General features: G+C 46.6%; 1 protein-coding gene across 5 annotated transcripts in view; it reads left to right on the top strand.

The window, feature by feature from the left end:
• The window catches only part of E2F3 (E2F transcription factor 3), a 693003-nt gene that overhangs the window by 556112 nt on the left and 119576 nt on the right, over positions 1–17315 (top strand). For all 5 annotated transcript variants that reach the window (XM_081296306.1, XM_081296305.1, XM_081296309.1 and 2 more), the window contains one exon: positions 8210–8272. In XM_081296306.1, coding sequence (XP_081152432.1) covers positions 8210–8272 — 63 coding nt within the window. The remainder of the gene's footprint in view (positions 1–8209; positions 8273–17315) is intronic.

Genomic DNA, 17315 nt, shown 5'->3' with positions numbered 1-17315 from the left:
GGCAGGTGTGGAATGAGATGTGTGAATGGGATTTTCAGTTAATGGATTACGTTGTCGAACTCAGAATGGATTTTAGATGGAGCACGTGAGAATGAGGCAGAACCCTGGCTGGGAATAGGAGGAAGAGAAAGAAACAAAGTTGAATATAAATGTGGAGGGCAGTGATCAGGTGGTCTCAGTCCACAGATACACAGGGATCGGTGGACTGGGAGAACGCATGGGGGGATGGGAGTCTGCAGGGTGAACGAAGACAAAGAAACAGGGAAGCCGAGGTTACTAAAAAGTGGTTTTGTGTCATGAGTTTAGGTCTCGTCAGCAAGGGTACCCCAGGCTGAGAGATTGAGAAAGTAGAAGGCCCTCTGCAGGTGACCCTGAAATGTGGGATGAAGGGGTGGCCAGCAAGTGATTTACTGACATCTCCCACATGCAAGCACCTCCTCAAGGAGTCAACACAATGAAAGCAGCTAAGAAGCTGCAGGAATCCATAGTTTAAAAGTTTGCTTTGGGTAGAGGATCCAGCTTGGAGGAACCCACGTGGAGAAGGTGGTGGAGAGGTTCTTGGCTAAGGAGTGGCTTAGTGAGATGTGGAGTCAGGACGACCTGGTCTGTCAGGAGCAAGGCATTGTCTCTGAGTCAGTGGCAAAAGTGGGACAAGGTTTAATGCTAACTGGAAACTTGATTCTTTGCACAATAGGAAATCCTTGAAGGTTCCTAAAGACGTTAGATGACTGTGCACTAGAAAAACTCACTCTGGCCTCAGTAAAGGGGTGGTCCAAGCAACGTTTCTGACCCTGGCTTCACATTACGTTCACCTCAGGAGATTTTTCAAATCCCAATTCCCAGGTGATTTTGCAGGCAGGAATGCAAAAGAATAATGTGGAGCTGAGATTGGCAAAGTCTAGAAAAGAGCCGGCTACTAAATGTTTTCCCCTTTGCTGGCCCGTATAACCCCAAAGCATAGATATAACATGAGGAACTAATGTGGTTGTGTTCCAGTACAACTTTACATAAGTTGTAAAAACAATTGGACAGTGTATAAAACTATAGGTCAGCTGGACATGGTGGCCTGTAATCCCAGCAACTCAGGAGGCTGAGGCAGGAGCATCACAAATTCAAAGAAGGCCTCAGCAACTTACCAAGGCTCTAAGCAACTTAGTGAGACCCTGTCTCAAAATTTGAAAAAAAAAATTTTTTTTGTTTGTTTGTTTTTAGGGTTGGAAATCTAGCTGGGTGGTTAAGTGCCCTTGGGTTCCATTCCCAAGGCCAAATTTTAAAAAAAGGAGCCGGGGAGGCCAGCAGTGTTTGGCTCATAGGCCATATTTTGCCAACACTTGATTCAGACTGGGCTCAGGTAGTCCAGGAAAGAAAGCATTGCTACAGTAATCCAGATAAGAGTTCAAACTTGCTCTCCTGTTGTGGTCATTTAGAGGGCAGAGTGAAGGTTAGTGATATGGAATTGATATTTATAGTAACTCATGGTTTTGCATGCCACTTTGGGCGCCCAGAAGTTGCCCTACAAAGGACGTGTGAATGAGCCATTGTGCAGTGTGTGCTTCTTGGTGCCCTCTGACTTGGTCCATTTGCTGTGCAGGGATTTGAGTCTGTTGAAAGCCTGTTTCTGTCCTGTTGCTTATAATGGCTGCTCATTTTAGCAACAACTAGTACCTTCTCTCCTTCGGTGCCTGCCGTGCCCTTGTTGCTGAAAAATGACCTTTTCTTGTAAATTACTGTTCTCTTTACAAAACGAGGTGAGCTTGACAGGACAAAGTGTGGCTGTTTCTGTGTTATCTTATCAGCTACCCTGAGGTAGTGCCAATTTCGCCCTCGCCTTCCTCGCCGCCTCCTTCAGGACCCACCAGGGAAGTGGCGCCTGCTCTGCCTCCACCCCACTCCCTGACCCTGTGAGCCTGAGGGGCTGACGGCTGCGCCTTCCTTCCACTGAGGGGGGTTTAGAAACCGTAAGGCTGAGACCTGCTGCTGGGCTTTACAGTCAGCTGTGCACTCCCACGTTGGCCTGGTCATTTTCTTCGAATACCATCACAGCTGGGTGAACAAATTGACTCATCTGCTTTCTAACCTGTGCTCTTAGACTCTGGCCATGTGGGTGTCCTCTAAGAAAGGCTTACACTGTCCCCCGTTCCCTGAATTCGCTGCAGCTGGGTGGAGATGAGGAAATTCAAGACTCATCCAAGCCTTATGGCCACCTCAGTTACTTTGCTGGTCTTACTAGAGGCCAAGCTTGTTTTTCTTCCATTTCCCTACTGTCCACAGAGGGTTATTTCCCAAAGAAAAACAAGGAAGTATTTTATATGCCTTATGGAAAAAGCAGAGGGGCTGGGGGGAGTGCTCCCTGGGTGCAAGGCTGGTTCAGTCCCTGCGTAGAGGGACAGCAGGTGAGGTGGTGGGCTTTGCCTGCTTCCCTGTGTGTTTTGTTTTATCACAACCATATTTCACATTATTGATTTTTACAATTGATCTCTAAACTTTATGGTTCATCGTTTTAAAGTTGATGAATCCCCCCCTCTTCGACCTGGATCTTGACTGAGTCTTACCATCTTAGCGACACCCTCAGCACAGCACAATAGAATAGTAAGACTGAGATCGAGTGCTGGTATTGTCGAGCGCTCTTAAAGCAGCTCTGGTGTTCTGTACATGAATAACAAAGTAGAGGTTCAGGTTTGCTAAAGTAGCTTTCCATTTATTTTACAGAAGCACTCACCAGCTGAGGGACTAGATAGATAGCTGTAGCCTGTCCTGCAGCCGAAGCCTCAGTGTCCGCAGAGGAATTCCCACGTGTGGAGTGCATCTTTAAGTCAAGGAAGAGGTCAAGGCAGAGCTTCAGGCATGAGAGGCTAGGCAGGACGTGCCCGTAGGCTCCAGAAGGCAGAGCGCAGCAGCTGAAAGGCAGCGGGTGCTCTAGCAGCTCAGAGGTTAAAGAGTTGGAAGTCACCTTAGAGATGATCCTGGCTGGTGGCTTCACTTTCCGCATGTTGGAAATACCTTCAAGCTTGCCAGCGTCCACAGAAGCAGTGAAATCAGAGAGCCTGGGGACAGGAAGGAACTCCGGTGTACTCTAAGGGTTTCCTGGTGACCTAACCTGCAGCAAGGCCGAGAGCCGCCAGCCTCCCTCAGTTTGTGTAGGAAGTTCAGAGTGGACACTCACCCAGGGTCCAGAGCCGTTGCTTCCAAGGACTTCAACCCGTCTCCTCCTTGCTCTGTCCATGCCTGTCATCTCGCCCCTGCCCTGCTTTAAATGACCCAGGGTGCTCACGACTCCCAGGTCTGTGGCCACATCTCTCTGAGCACCCGCCCTCACATCCGACTCCTCCTCCTCTCTCCTGTTTTCCAGCCACTGCAGCCTCCTGGTATTTGAGACTGAACCAGGTCCTCAGACCCACTTCTCATTCTAGATTCTTGTCATGAGCCAATCCAGAAACCTCGACCTTGTCTTCTGCTTCTCCCTCTTGTTCTGTAACTAGTTGCCGACTGTTGTCCCTCCCGCCTCTTGGCTAGTTCTCAGTCTGCCCACCTTCTCCCTGGCCCTCCTCCTCTGGGCCATCTTTTCCTTCAGCACAGTCACGGTAACCTCGGGTGCCTCTGTCCTTGGTCTCCAGCCTGCTCCCACGTGGCCTGCATCTCGAGCACCACTAGGAAGCTCTTTGGGAGATACACGTCTGATTATTGATCGCCCGTTCATCTGCCCCTTCATGTGTCCTCATCACTTGGCCATGCTCCCCACTCAGCCCTGGGGGTTGAACCAGTGCTTTACCCCTGAGCTTCGTCACCAGCCCTTTTCATTTTGTACTGTAGGACCTTGCTGATTTACCCAGGCTGGCCTTGAACTTGAGATCCTCCTGCCTCTGCCTCCCAATTTGCTGGGACGGCAAGGTGGGATAACAGGTGATCCCTCTGTGTCTGTAGGCCAGCTCCTTAATCAGCCTCGCCCCTTCCCTTTGTCCCCTGTGTCTGTGTGAGTCTGCTTCCTTACAGCCCTCACCTGGCATGACCTCACCTGGCGTGACCTAGCTGTAGACTCAGTTGGGTTTTGTTTTACTTTTATCAAGAAACTGTCCAGTCGGCAAGAATATTTTTCTTCTCCAACCAATTATTGTCACATTGAAGACTGAAGTTAATGGGCCCAGGACGTCCACATCCTACCACGGGAACCTACCGTTCAGGAAGTGTAAAAGAAGACTTCAGGGCAGACTCAGAGCTCCCTCAGCATGGGTCACATCTTTGGTCCTGAAGCCTTTCCTTGCTTGGCGAAGGTTTGGGGCTACCTCACTTCCTGTCCCTACTCCAGTACCCCTATTGCTAAGCCCCTGTCCTCACCTTCACTCTCCCAGGCCTGACCAGTTCTTCACCAGCGGCCTTCTGGCTGTCGCCATGTGAACTTTGTCTTTTCTTGACCTCCCAGCTGTTTCCACCCCATGCCTTAGGGTATGGCCTCCCCACTGTGGGTTGCAGAAGTCCTGGACTCCCAGCCTTTACCCTGGAGCCCTGACCCCTGTATCTCTTGGGACTTCTTTAGAAGGCAGCTTCCTGGCTCCCAAGGGCCATCACTATCCCGGTGTGTCGGGCACCCTGCGTGGCACAGAGGCACGCCAGGCAGAACCCCAGTGTCCAGTCTGCAGTTGTCTTGGCTCCTAATCTTTACCTTTCTGCTGCTAACTGCCGGCTGACCAGCTAACCACTTCTTACCGTCTTTGCCAGCAAGGGAACCGGAACTAATGAGTGTGTTGAAACCCAAGCCTCCTCCTTGGGCTTCTTACCGTAAAGGGTGATGAAGGCTTGCTGAACACCCCAATGCTGTTCCAACATGCCGAAGATATATCAGTTCTCAGCCTTTGGGCTGCACCATTTGAAAATCTCTTTTTAAATGAAGTCCATGGCCATATTATAGCTTTACTTTATAGCAGTATTTAAGAAAGATGTAATCTGCAACTAGAGAAAGGGCACAGAAATCATTGCATTTGTATGGGATACCAGAACAAATATGTGACTATTGGTCAAATTCAGTTGACTGTGTGTCTTCACGTTCAAACGGCAGCTCCTCATCTCATCCGGAGCCGCCTCTGGGTCAGAGCTCTGGTGTATACCTCTGATCAAATTGAAGTGCTTACGTCATCTGGCAACTGGGCTGTTCAGAATGCTCCCTCGGGGCCTTTCGTTTTGTGTGGTTTTGTCTGAAAGGTGGTTTACTCGTGAGTAGAAGAAACAGGGCCATCAGCGTCTTGGGTCCTCAGAGTGGAGTAAAAGCCGTTTGTAAAGTGCAGTCCCTGTAGGGGAGGGTGTCCTGCCTCCCAGGATACTCGGGTTTTACCAGACTTGCACACTGACGCCTCTCTTTGGGACCCGGCGCAGCACCCAGCATGCACTTTTCACATCTTGTCCCCACCATGGCCTGTGCCTTGGCTCAGTGATGAAGGTGACTCCAGGGACCTGGTCCAGTTCTGGGAGAAACGTTTGTGGCCCTCACTGCACTTGGGCCACAGTCGCTCAGGTTCATCCCCGCACTTGTTTCACATGTTTACTTTTCAAACACTTGGAGAATGAACAGGTGGTTGCATGACTGTGGTGTTTGTTTGGACAGGCTGAAAGGTGGAGGTAACTTAGACATGTCTCTGATGCAATAGGAAAATACCCAATTATTCCGTTTTTGGCTCAGCTTTGGGTTTCAGTTAAAACTGCTGATGGCAAAGCTCAGCAGGTCTTGCCGAGTAGCCCTCTGGCAGCTGCTGCATGGGAAGTGGGCTCGCTGGTAACAGTGGCCTGGTCTTGGTTACCTGTGAGCTTCCCAGTGGCCGCAGTGCGGGAACTTGATGCGGGAGCTCCTCTCAGAGCCTCTGAGATCAGCTGTGCCCCTGTGACTCCCGAGCGGCTGGAAGCCCCCGTCTGTTCAGCCTGCTCTAGAATCCAGCTTGCAGGACCCCCGGCCTGAGTGGAGAACTTGCTGAAGGCAAATCCCCAAAATGACAGCAGATGGTTGCCCCCTCATCCTCATCCATTCAGGACAGAGGCCAGGATTGGCTTTGGAACCACCGTCACCGAGCAAGTGGAAGGAGCAGGGGCTTCACTGGATAGTTAATCACTCACGATTTCAGGGTGTTTCTTCCTGAACCTCGATGACTTTCAGATTACGGGTGAACACACACCGCCTTTATGACTCACAGCCAACTCTGCTGGTGTGTGACCAAGTTGTTTTCAGTAACAACGGGGCTGGGGGCACTGTTTCCCTGCTGGCTTCTTGGCCACTCCAAGTCGCTTTGTACTTCCCTCCCGAACTTAGGCAAAGTCACTTATGATAGAAGGCATTAGGGCCGGGGCGTAGCTCATTGGTAGAGCACGTGCTTAACACACGTGAGGCCCCAGGTTCCATTTCAGCACCAAAACCAGAAAGAGTAGGGCGCATGTGGTTCTTGGCTGTGAACATGGAGGTGCCAAACCCACACACCAAGGTCACACAAAGATCACACAAAGCAACTTGCTTATCTGTCTGCCACCTTAAACTAGTAGCTCAACCATTTCTAAGACTGACGAGTCCTTGGGACACTTCCTAAATTAAATATTGATATGCGGCCTATTTTATCTTCTCTGGCACCATTTCCTTTCTGGAAAACATAAAAATGTTCCCCAGTGTGGTATATCAAATCCTCCACCAAGGGAAGTGTTAGTATCCATGAAGTATAAGCCAAGAATAGTTACATCAGCTAAGTGTGTGAAAGGAGAGGGAGAGAGAATCGCCAGCTCATGAAAACTTAGACGGCAAGTGATCTGTTCAAAGCACATCCTAAGGCTCCCAGAGCAGCCTTTCATAGCCAAGGGAGCTGCGTCCAGTCCCTGGAAGGTGCAGCTCCACTCTGCAGCACTCTGCAGGGGAGAAGGAGGGCTAAGTGACTCCTGAGCCAAGGGGTCAGAAGGACCATCCAAGAGCAGGACACACAGGGCAGGAATTTCGGCAGAATCTGGGAGGGACGGCTCTCGGTGGGCATCACAAATTGAAAGTAGTTCTGGAATAGTGCGCTGGCCTCTGGGAGACGATGAGTGTGACGACTGATTTGAACATCAGAGGTGCTGTTGAGCCGGGTGGCTGCAGAAGTTGCACAGAACCCTGCAGGGGATCTGCTGTGACCCCCAGCACTGGGGAGGTGTGGGGAGGTGTGGTGACATGCCCACCAGGGTAACCAAGTATGTAGGGCATGCTCCCCGATGCCAGGTGGATACCAGGCAAGGAGTCTCTCTCAAGCCAGACAGAAGCAGCCCCAGCACCTGGTGATTGGAAGATGAGAGGAGAAGCAGGACAGGGGCAGTGTTAAGGACACATGGACGACTGCTTTCATGACAAAATTTTAAGATATGGCAGCGGGCTAATTCTATGATGGGAAACAATTACATAGAATAAATTATCAGCAGCTGAGAACATTTCGTATCCATTCTAAAAATGTGTGCATGCACACATGGACACGTGGAAGACTCGGCCCCAGGTGTTCCTAGTGGTTGTGGGAGGGCAGGCCACAGTGGAGGAGAAAGAAAGCCGTGGCTCTAGTTGGCTGTAATGAGAGACACCCACAATTCCCACTTGTCACAGGAGGTGGACAGGGGACTTGAATTGAATAGCGCTGTTTAGCTTGAAAGGTGCTCATCATTACAGATGTCAGGTCGTGTGCCTAACTCAGATGTACTTATTCATTAATTTAGCCAACATTTATTGAGTGCCTACTGTAAGGGACACTGTGCACAGCACCTGGGCTCTGTAGCAGAGAAAGAACAAAGTGCTTTCACCTCGTGGACTTGGGCAGACAGGCTCAGGCTGTGCCAGGGAACCGAGTGGCAGAGCCTCCAAGGGGATGCATGTGGCCAGTTCTGAGGAGGAGCACTTGTTGCTACAGTGAAATTAAGTGACCAAAATGCATGTTGAGTTTTCTTTATATTTACTATCTTTTTCTTTCAGTCTCTGAGTGATGTGTTTTGTGATAGTTTTTGATGATAATTGGTTTTAATTTTGAAACTTAGAAAGAGGGTGCACAGCCGCTTTGTGACTGTGGTCTGCATGACTGTCACGTCACTGGTTTCTGCTCTTACCCATGTGTCCCCTCAACTTGCACAAAGGAAGAATCTCTGAATAAATCTGTACAGATGGATGCAGGCTTGTGTGCCTTGTGTGGACTGTGCCACCATCAACCTCAACGCTTGTCTTTTTCTTCCACAGAAGAAACACAGGACCAAAGACCTTTCTCGGGTGTTTCACTCCTACAGTCCGTATGATCACAAGGTAAGAGGAGCACGCTGTCATGCCTCGGGTGTTGGTTATTGGTGATGATTGGCATTTTAATATGAAAACCTCCAGGATTGTATTCAGTAATGATACCTTCAGACTGAGGTCTTTCTGAACATGGAGCACAGTTTTTACCAGTGTATGCTTATTTTAAAGTACGCTTACCAGTTACATTTATGTTTCAGTTTAAATTGTCAACACCTATAAAGATAACAGAAAATTTGAATTTCTAAACTAAAATAATTAAATTCCATTTACATTAAAATCCATTGATAGGGCTGGGACTGTCACTTAGTGGTAGAGCACTTGCTTAGCACATGGGTTCTATCTCTAATACCGCCAAAAAAAATCATCAACATGCCAGTGACATCTCAAAAACTGAAAAGACAGATTTGGGGTATTTGTTTGGTTTTTGCTATTTTGTTGTAGTTGTTGTTTTTGGTTAGTTTTGTGTATTATTTCCAAACAGTCCAGTGAGTAAGCTAGGTTTTTAGATTGGTAAATGTAGTTGAAACATTGACTGCCAAATCCTGGTTACCCATTGCTCTGGTTGTTATTTGGCTAAATGATAATTCTTATAAAACGTGTGCAGCATTATATCTGAAATATTTACTATTAAGAGTTTTGCTGGGCCAGGTGTGGTTGTGCACACCTGTATTCCCAGTGACTCGGGAAGCTGAGGCAGGAGGACACAAGCTCAAGGCCAGCCCCAGCAATTTAGTGAGGCCCTAAGCAACTTAGTGAGACCCTGTCTCAAAATTAAAAAAAAAAATTTTAAAGAGCTGGTGATGTAACTGACTGGTAATGCACCCCTAGATTCAATCCCTAGCACCAAAAATAAGTAAATAAATAAACAGATTTTTAAAAGAAAGTTTTGCTGGACAGAATAAGACCAAAAACTGTCATGGCCTCCCTGTACCATGGCCTGCTTTATGAAGACTATCGGTCATTTTTGCTTCATTTTATACCCCACACTTTCCACCCCCTCCCCATTTGAAGATTTCTAAGTATTTTACTCTATATTTATAAAAGATAAGGACTCCCTTATAAAAAAAATCACATACTTTAATTCATTTTTGAGAAAATGCTTAGCTCTTCATGGGAATATATCACAACATCTGTAAGACTCGTGTTAAGCTTCTGAGCTAAGTAAAGTTCCAATAAATCTGCTAATTTGAGGTGATTTCTGGAGCAAACGAAAAATGTGCACAGTTGAAATGCTAATATAAACTTAAATCTTATTCTGTGGAGTTATAGGCAGACATGTGCTGGGGGTTGTTCAACTAGTCAAAATAAGAGGTGTGCAGGCCGCTTCCCTCAGCTGGCAGCAGAGTTGTCTGCCTCGGGAGGAGGTGCTCATGCCAGTTGTTCATGGAAGCGAAGAGAACTGAATGGTTTCTGGTGTTTCTAAAATGACCATTGACTTAAGAACCAGAAATTTGTAAAAGATGTTTATGTGAACGCGACTGTAGCGCCAGGCAACACTAAGTCATTTCAACTTAACATTTTTGAAGCCAAATCAGTCACTTTGCAGAGCATAGAACTTTGTTGGTGACTGAGAGAGCCAGTGACCTCTGACCATGCCGGGGTCGGAGCAGGCTGATGGGTAATGCAACAGCAGAAGGAACCCGACTGGCCAGATTACTGATGGGCTGTTGCCTTTGGCGGGGAGGGAGCGGGGGAGATAAAGCCTTTTAATTAACCACAGCACTGGCTAAAGTTAGCATTTAGCCACAGCAACACACACACAGGCTGTGACATATCAAAGGTTTTGCCTGGCTTGCCTAACTTTTGCCCACTTCTAACATTCCTGAATTTGCAGTTCAGGGAAATTCCATGACTCTTTTATTAGAACTCCTGATGGAACCTGGCCATCTGCAGCCCTCCTGGCTTCCTCTTCATATCCTTTGTGGCACTGTATCAAAGTCACCTCCGATTATTTTGGCTTCTCTTGTGAAGACTTCATTCCCTTACAAATTAGTCATCAGGCAGTGAAGAGTTGGATATCCCTGCTGGATGCAGTTCCCTTTGATCTTTGCTTTAACTTTGGTAATAAATTATTGTAAGTAGGTAGGTTGCTTGATGAGTGATTTCTGAAGCTCCAGGTTTGATCTGTTGGCTTTCTGTTTCTTGTTGTTGTTGTTGGTGGTGGTGGTGGTGTGTGTGTGTGTGTGTGTGTGTGTGTGTGGTGAAGGAAAAAGGGAACTTTTGTTGTAGGCAGCCCCTGGGCCCTTCGTAACCTCCTCCCATTTTTTCAGGCAGCGTTCGGGCAACTCTAACCAGGTTACTTTTGACTTCTTCTCTTGTTTGGCCTGTCCACCAAGATTGGAACCATATAAAGTAACAGGCACTGTGTTCTCAATTTAGCATGCTGTTTTTCCCCATAAATAAAATAATAGAGGGTTGTGTTTCAAGTTACTTTGCCATTTTAATTACCCAATTACATTCAAGCAAATTAGTTCTAGGCAGATAGGTTTTATTGTAAAAACATTTTACAAGGTGTGGTTAACGTTGGTTCTAACATCTCATGCTCAATGAGCTCGCTGGAGTGATCGTCAGAACAACACACACATAATTGTAAATGAAAGCTTCTATAAAGCACAAACCAGTTGCTTGTGATTTGCTTTCTGAAAGTCAAAGAGGGGGTGAGTTGGGACAGTAAAATAAGGGGGACAACTGCTGATCAACAATGGTAAGGGATGGGCTTGTGGTGGCTTCTCCTGTGTATCTTGTCATATGATTGAAATTTTCCATAATAAGAAAGATGCAAAAGTAAAATGAACCCTCCTTGCCCCGGGGAGCGCATGCTCCGATTCTCTTCCTTGCTGGCTAAACCCTTTTAGAGTTAATTTTCCCCTTGACCTACATTTGTCCCAGGGGAAGAACACTCAGCATTCAGTGGGTTCATCATGCTGAGTAAACTAAAAAATGCCACTCCTGCTCCAAAGTTGGCCTGATTTCTTGGGATTTCATCCCAAATTATAGTGGGTCATTTAAATGCTAGCCTTGCCTCCTAGAAACTGTTAAAGCGGTTCTAATTACAGGGGTAGCCAGTGCGACCGTTTTGTTCTTGGTGAGTCAGCTATATCACTCTTTCCTGCCCCCCAGCCCAGATTGCTCCTGCCCGACCCCAGACACAGGAAAGTCACCAGGTTAAACAAACGTGTTGTTCGAGTGAGTCCAGGTGCGTTTCTTAATCATACCCCAAAGCCCTTGTTGAGGTTGTAAGTGGTCAGTTGGTTTTCTCTGAAATGCTGTTGCAAAAAGCAAACAAAGCTCAAAGCAAAAAGTGTACCCAGAATAAGTCCTAGGAAATGCATCATTCCCTACACTAAGAAACGTGGCTCCAGATTGGAAGAATTTTATTTCAGACTTTTGTCTCTGGTTGCATGTCCAATTTTTAAAAATTGTTTTCAGGAATTCTTCTAGTCTTTAAAAAAAAAAAAAAACTTGCACAGAAAGTTTTGACCAGAGCCAGTTCCCATTTATCTGTAATAAAAGGGAACATGAGTAAATGTAATCCAAAAGAGTAGATAATCTGATTGTATTTTAATAAATAGCAAACATGGCTTGTGGTTTCTGAAGGCATGCCGTAATCCCTACCGGGAAAGGTCGCAGGGCAGAGGCCTTCCAGGTCGCAGAAGGTCAACCTTCCATGGGTTTCCTTCAAGTAAGTCACAAGTGAGAGAAGGTTACAGTCACAGCACTTTATGCCAGCCATGTGTGGTGTGTCCTTGGTCTGAAGAAAACCTTACTTTTTCTTTCTTTTTGTTCGATTTTATCAGAATTGTGTGTTCAGGGGGAAAATCTACATTTATTAGCCATACGCAGATGTTTAGGATCTAATATAAAATCATAAAATATGAAAATGCTTGGAAGGAAAAAGAAAATTCTGTTTAAGTCTGTGACAGTTTACAACATCTGGACATTTGAGTAAATCCCTAAATGCAATTCATCGGTGTGACTTAACATCTACTCCACCATTAGAGTGAGCCTTCAATAGGTTGTCACTATTGCGCTGTATGTGCCTTGTGAAGGGGGCATCTCGTCTTCGTGTGGGTCATCTTTTCACAGGTACAGTCATAGATCAAGGTGTGCTGAGGGGTCATGTGGTTCATAGCTCCGTGTTGGGCTTTGCTTTCTGTCTGGTGACTGACTGTTATTTTAACTGTCTTTCTCCATACCTAGATTTATCTCAACTAAGCTTAAGTAAATTCATGCGTGTCCAGGGGGCAGCTCTGAGTGAGTGCTCTTGGTAAGGTCACTCTGCGTGGAAGGAGGGAGAACTAGCTAGTGCTGTGCTCCGCCAGCACTGTGCCGGTCTGGGCGGTTTGAACCCAGCTTGGAATTTGCAAGAAAGCCAGGCAGGCCGTTCAAAGCATTATTTCATTCTCTCCCCAAACCCCATTACTTCTTCAGCCCCCATCTACCCACACCCCATTCTTTTCCAAAAAAATCAGTTCTGCAAAGGTAGAGTCCCAGTTACCCATGCCACAGTCAGCCTAACAGAGGGTGGCTATTGCTTCAGGAACTCAGAGCTTCAGAGAGCAGTGACAGCACACTAAACGCAAGCAAGGACAGGCTGTAAAGACTGCAGGTCGTTAACAGAGGAACTCGAAAAGTGCAGTGTCCCAGAGCACTTAACTTAGACCCAAGCCCAGAGCTCCCAGTACAGGCTAGTAGTCCCAGGGGGAGATGATTGGGATTAATTTACATTGTAAAGCAGATGTTTTGTTTAGAAACATTAAGATGTACGTATCCTATTTTTGAAAACATTGGTGTTTTAGGAACAAATTGCACTTCTCTTAAAAATTCTTAGGAACAGCTAGTTCTGAAGATTGGGTAAATGAGCTGTAGAGAGTGGTGGGGTTAACAAAAACAAAGAGCGAACATGTGTAGGCAGTCAGGGGACAGCAAATATGTGCTCAGGAGACACAGGACGCAGAACCAAGAGTAGCCCACATGATTCACTTATAATTAGATTTTATACAAGTACTAAAATCTTTGAGAATTATTACATTTTTTATCTTCAGGAAAGATTGTTGCAGACATAACTTGAATGGAATGACTGTGAGTATCATATCAGCGCAATTAATTCTTAATTGCAGTATTAAATGCACAAACGGTATCCATATGTGCTTTGATAATCCACACTTCCTAAAACTACCTTAAGAACTGTTACTCCAGATACATCTGGGATTCATTTCTACTAGGGCACAGTGAAGTATTATGTGATGCAAATGTAAAACAATGTTTTCTGCGGCCTTGCTTGGGCAGAAGCATATAGTAAAACTGTGTGTCAGAGGTCTTGGGTTACTCTACCATCCCTCCTTCCCTGAGAGTCTAGTAAATCTCTGTGACATCAGATTTCAGAAATACTCTTGTCATACCTCATATGCAAGAGGCAGTTTCAGTTCAGAAATCACTTACTGATTTATATTTCTCTGTTCATCAGATTTCTCTGGCAATTTAAGATATCAAAAGTCACTTCACCCAACTCTTTAGTTTGGAGACAGAGGGCCCTTTGCTGGCTCTTGAGGAGGCCCAGCATGGTGGATCCTTCAGTAGCCTCTGGGCTTTGAATCACATCACGTGCCCCTGCCCCGGGTGCTTGGAGCTGCCCTAGAGAGAGTGAACTTGGGCCTCTGCCTGCTGGCCCCATGGAGCTCTGAGCTATCTGCTGTCTGGAAATAGCAAATATAGTCTGAATGTATGCAGCACCCTAAGATAGCCAGGTTTTCATGGCGTGTGCAGATAAGGAAATAAGCCTGGATTTGGCGTGTTTACGCCATGCTGAAAACAGTCCTCTGCAGCAGGTGGCTCAAAGCCAGTTGTGCACTTAACTCTGTTTCCCATCCTTGGCAAAGATAAAAAATGTTTAAAAAGTAATTTTAAGGATGTTGCTAAATATTGGATACATGTCTAATTGATGGAGTGTCCTCATGTGAAAACCATGCTCAGGTCGAGGCCTTGGGATACAGGCAGGGAATACTGCAGTAAACATGAAATCCGTTTGCTCAGGCTCACTCTCAGGCCAAATGAGTGGCCCAGCCTCGGAATGAAAGACGGGCCGAAGCGCTCCCCTGGCATGGAATCCGCCTGTGGTTATTAAGATGTCACTTCTCCAGGTGACCGTACAGTGGTTGCTGAAGCTGCAGGCCTAGCTCAGCTGAGAGCTGTGGCAGCCAGCGTCTCTGCCCACGCCCTGCTTCCCGTCTCTGCCAGGATCCACAGCTTGTTCCCCTTTGTAACCCTCATCAGTTTGTGGTTCAAGTTGCAGAGCAGATCCTGTTGCCTTGGACCTAACTTTGATGTTGTACCTGTATGTTTTCCCTTTTCCTTTTAATGCAATACAGTTCTAAAACTGCAACATTTTATACACAGTGGTGTCACTGCAGGGATGGGTGGCCGGCGAGTATGTACAAATGCAGAGTCTGGTGCTGTTGAAATGATGTATCCAGGCACTACAGATGCCAGAATCTGCTCTGCCAGGCACCCCGTGAATTGGCAAAGGGAAGGAAAGCTGCAGAGATCCTTTTTAATGATGATGATGATGCTGCTACCTTTTAAAGCCCACCACATAACTGCACTATTCTAACAGCTTTCCGTGTGGAACACAACTCACTCACTACACCAGCTCTCTAAAGTGAGTGTGCTTCTTGTTCCTTTTTACACATTAGCAAACAGAGACAGAGAAGTTCAAGACTAAAATAAAAGCAGGTCTGTTGCAGAGCGGCCTCACTCCACGCCCATGCTTATCACCTCCAAGCCACTGCGTCACAAGGTGTGATGGCTGACAATCCCAGCATTAGATTCTCTGATGGAAGGGGGAATGTTAGGATCGGAGTGGGTCGTCTTACTGCTGGATGGCAGCATAGTGTCCAGTGGACATTGAGTTCCTAGAGCCCAGGCTGCAGGGGATACCCTTAGGCTAAAGGACAAAGAAATAGGCTAAGCTGCAGACTACAAGCTTAAAGCACTAAGCAAAGCTGGGGCCAGGGGCCTGGAGATGGGGAGGTGCAGCAGAGCCAGTGAGAGCGGCCAAAGTGCTGTCCTGTTCCCCTGACCAGGACCCCAGCTGTGCTAATCACCAGCCTGTGGTACAAATCCTGCTGCACAGAACAACTTCCAGACTCTGTTTACAGAGAACAGAGAATGGAAGGTATTTCCACAGACCAGCAGTGGTCTTCTCTAGGGTGTGTGTGCAGGTAAGCAGCCATGATCATAGTCAGCATTCATAGCACTTTTTAAACGTATGCACTCGCATTCTTCTCCTGCCATCCGGAGACCAGAGCTTTTTAGCTTCCAGGAAGAAAATAAGTAGGTAAACTTTGTGACTTCTTTTATGGCATATTAGCCATTATAATGCAGAAGTGAGTTTGCCAGGCCATGGTTTAAGAATGCAGTAGTTTGTAGAATATTCTCTCCCCTCTACCATGTGATCCAAGCACTCCCAGGAATATCAGTAACAGAGGAAAACCTAAGTTCATGATCAAGTCCTTTACAACATTCATTGTAAAAGTGCTGATTTTAAAAATTAACCCAAAGGTTTACATAGAAACATACCTCCTGTGTTTTCAGATTATTTGTCAAGCTTAAAGGTACCTCCATTTCTGCTGTTGTGGGTTAGTTACTGCCTCTGTGAAGTTCTTTTCCACAGGAGGAGGCCAGCAAAGGTTCAGAGAGGTTTCTGTGTTGGACCAGGAGCCACGGTGGGCACCGACCATTGCTAGGCTGCTGGCCTGCCACTCTGCCCCCACTCACCAGTGTCCTCCGTCACCACTCCTGGCACCCAGGAGGATGGTCACCATTCCCTTTCCTTCTTGACAGTGCCGGGCTTGCTCCATCCCTGCCCCATCAGCTGTCTTCCTCTGTGTCTCCCAGCCACATGCACTACCACCAACCAGCTTCTCTCCCTCCTGTTGGGGTAACGCACAGCCATCATGCTCCACTTGGTATGTGAGGCCAGTGGCGTGCAGGTTGCCAGAGTCAGCAAATAAAAATAAAAGACACCCAGTTAAATCTGAATTTCAGGTAAGCAGTGAGTGTTTTTCAGTAGAAGTATGTCTCATGCAATATAATCTAGTATATTTATACTAGAAATTTATTCATTGGTCATCTGAAATCTATGTTTAGGTCTCAATTTTTTTTTTTTTTTTAAGCTCCACTCTGAAGTCTAAGGCTGTGGAGAGCCCTGTGCTTGGTGAAGTGTGGCTGAGGCTGTTAGGGGAAGGCCCCGGGCCTGGCCTTCATCTTCTACAGCACATTATTCACCAGGCCCGAGCTGTGTGGGGCTCCCAGATGACCACAGGCCTTCCACCTGGGTTCTGACCTGCATCAGACAGCTTCCAGAATCATCTACAAAGACTAGTGAACCAAAATGTTCTCATCAGCCAATAGTTCATTCCCTCTAGGGTTTTTTTGTTTGTTTGTTTGTTTTTGCAAGATTAGGAAGATATAATTAGAGTTAGCCTTTATGGAACTTATAAATATATACATTTAACACTCTTCTCTTGAACTGGGAACTAGAGTTTTTACATCTGAGAAGAAAATTCGTTAATCATCTTCTCCTGATGAGGTTACCATCTCCAACGACCCCACACTCTGCCTTCAGGTGCCTTCAGAATTCCAAAGGCATCTTACTTGCACATGTCAAATAAAAGTAAAGGAGTTTTAAAGATTCAAGTTCTTTTCATTTAACTACCATTATAAACCAAACAGGTGGTGCATGCCTGTAATCCCAGTTACTGGGGAAGCTGAGGCGGGAGAAGCTCAAGTTTGACACCAGCCTCTGCAAGACTCTAACTCGGGATGAAAAAAACAAAAAGGGCTGGGATGTGGCTCCGTGGAAGAGCGCCCCTGGGTTCAATCCCTGGTGCCGCGAAACAACTACAGCCACCAGAATGTCAGACATCAATTAGAAAGGAGGCTTCCATTTTTAATTACTGGAAAGTGCAATAGTAACTGTAAGACAAATCCATAACCTAAGGAGGGATCTTCTAAAGTGTTTCTTTGTATTCTCCTTCTCTATCAGTGCAGT

Source organism: Spermophilus citellus (genome assembly GCF_964194105.1).
Source record: "Spermophilus citellus genome assembly, chromosome: 5".
Classification (NCBI taxonomy): Eukaryota; Metazoa; Chordata; class Mammalia; order Rodentia; family Sciuridae; genus Spermophilus; species Spermophilus citellus.
Note: the sequence above shows the minus strand (reverse complement) of the source record. Positions and strands in the feature narration are given on the sequence as shown.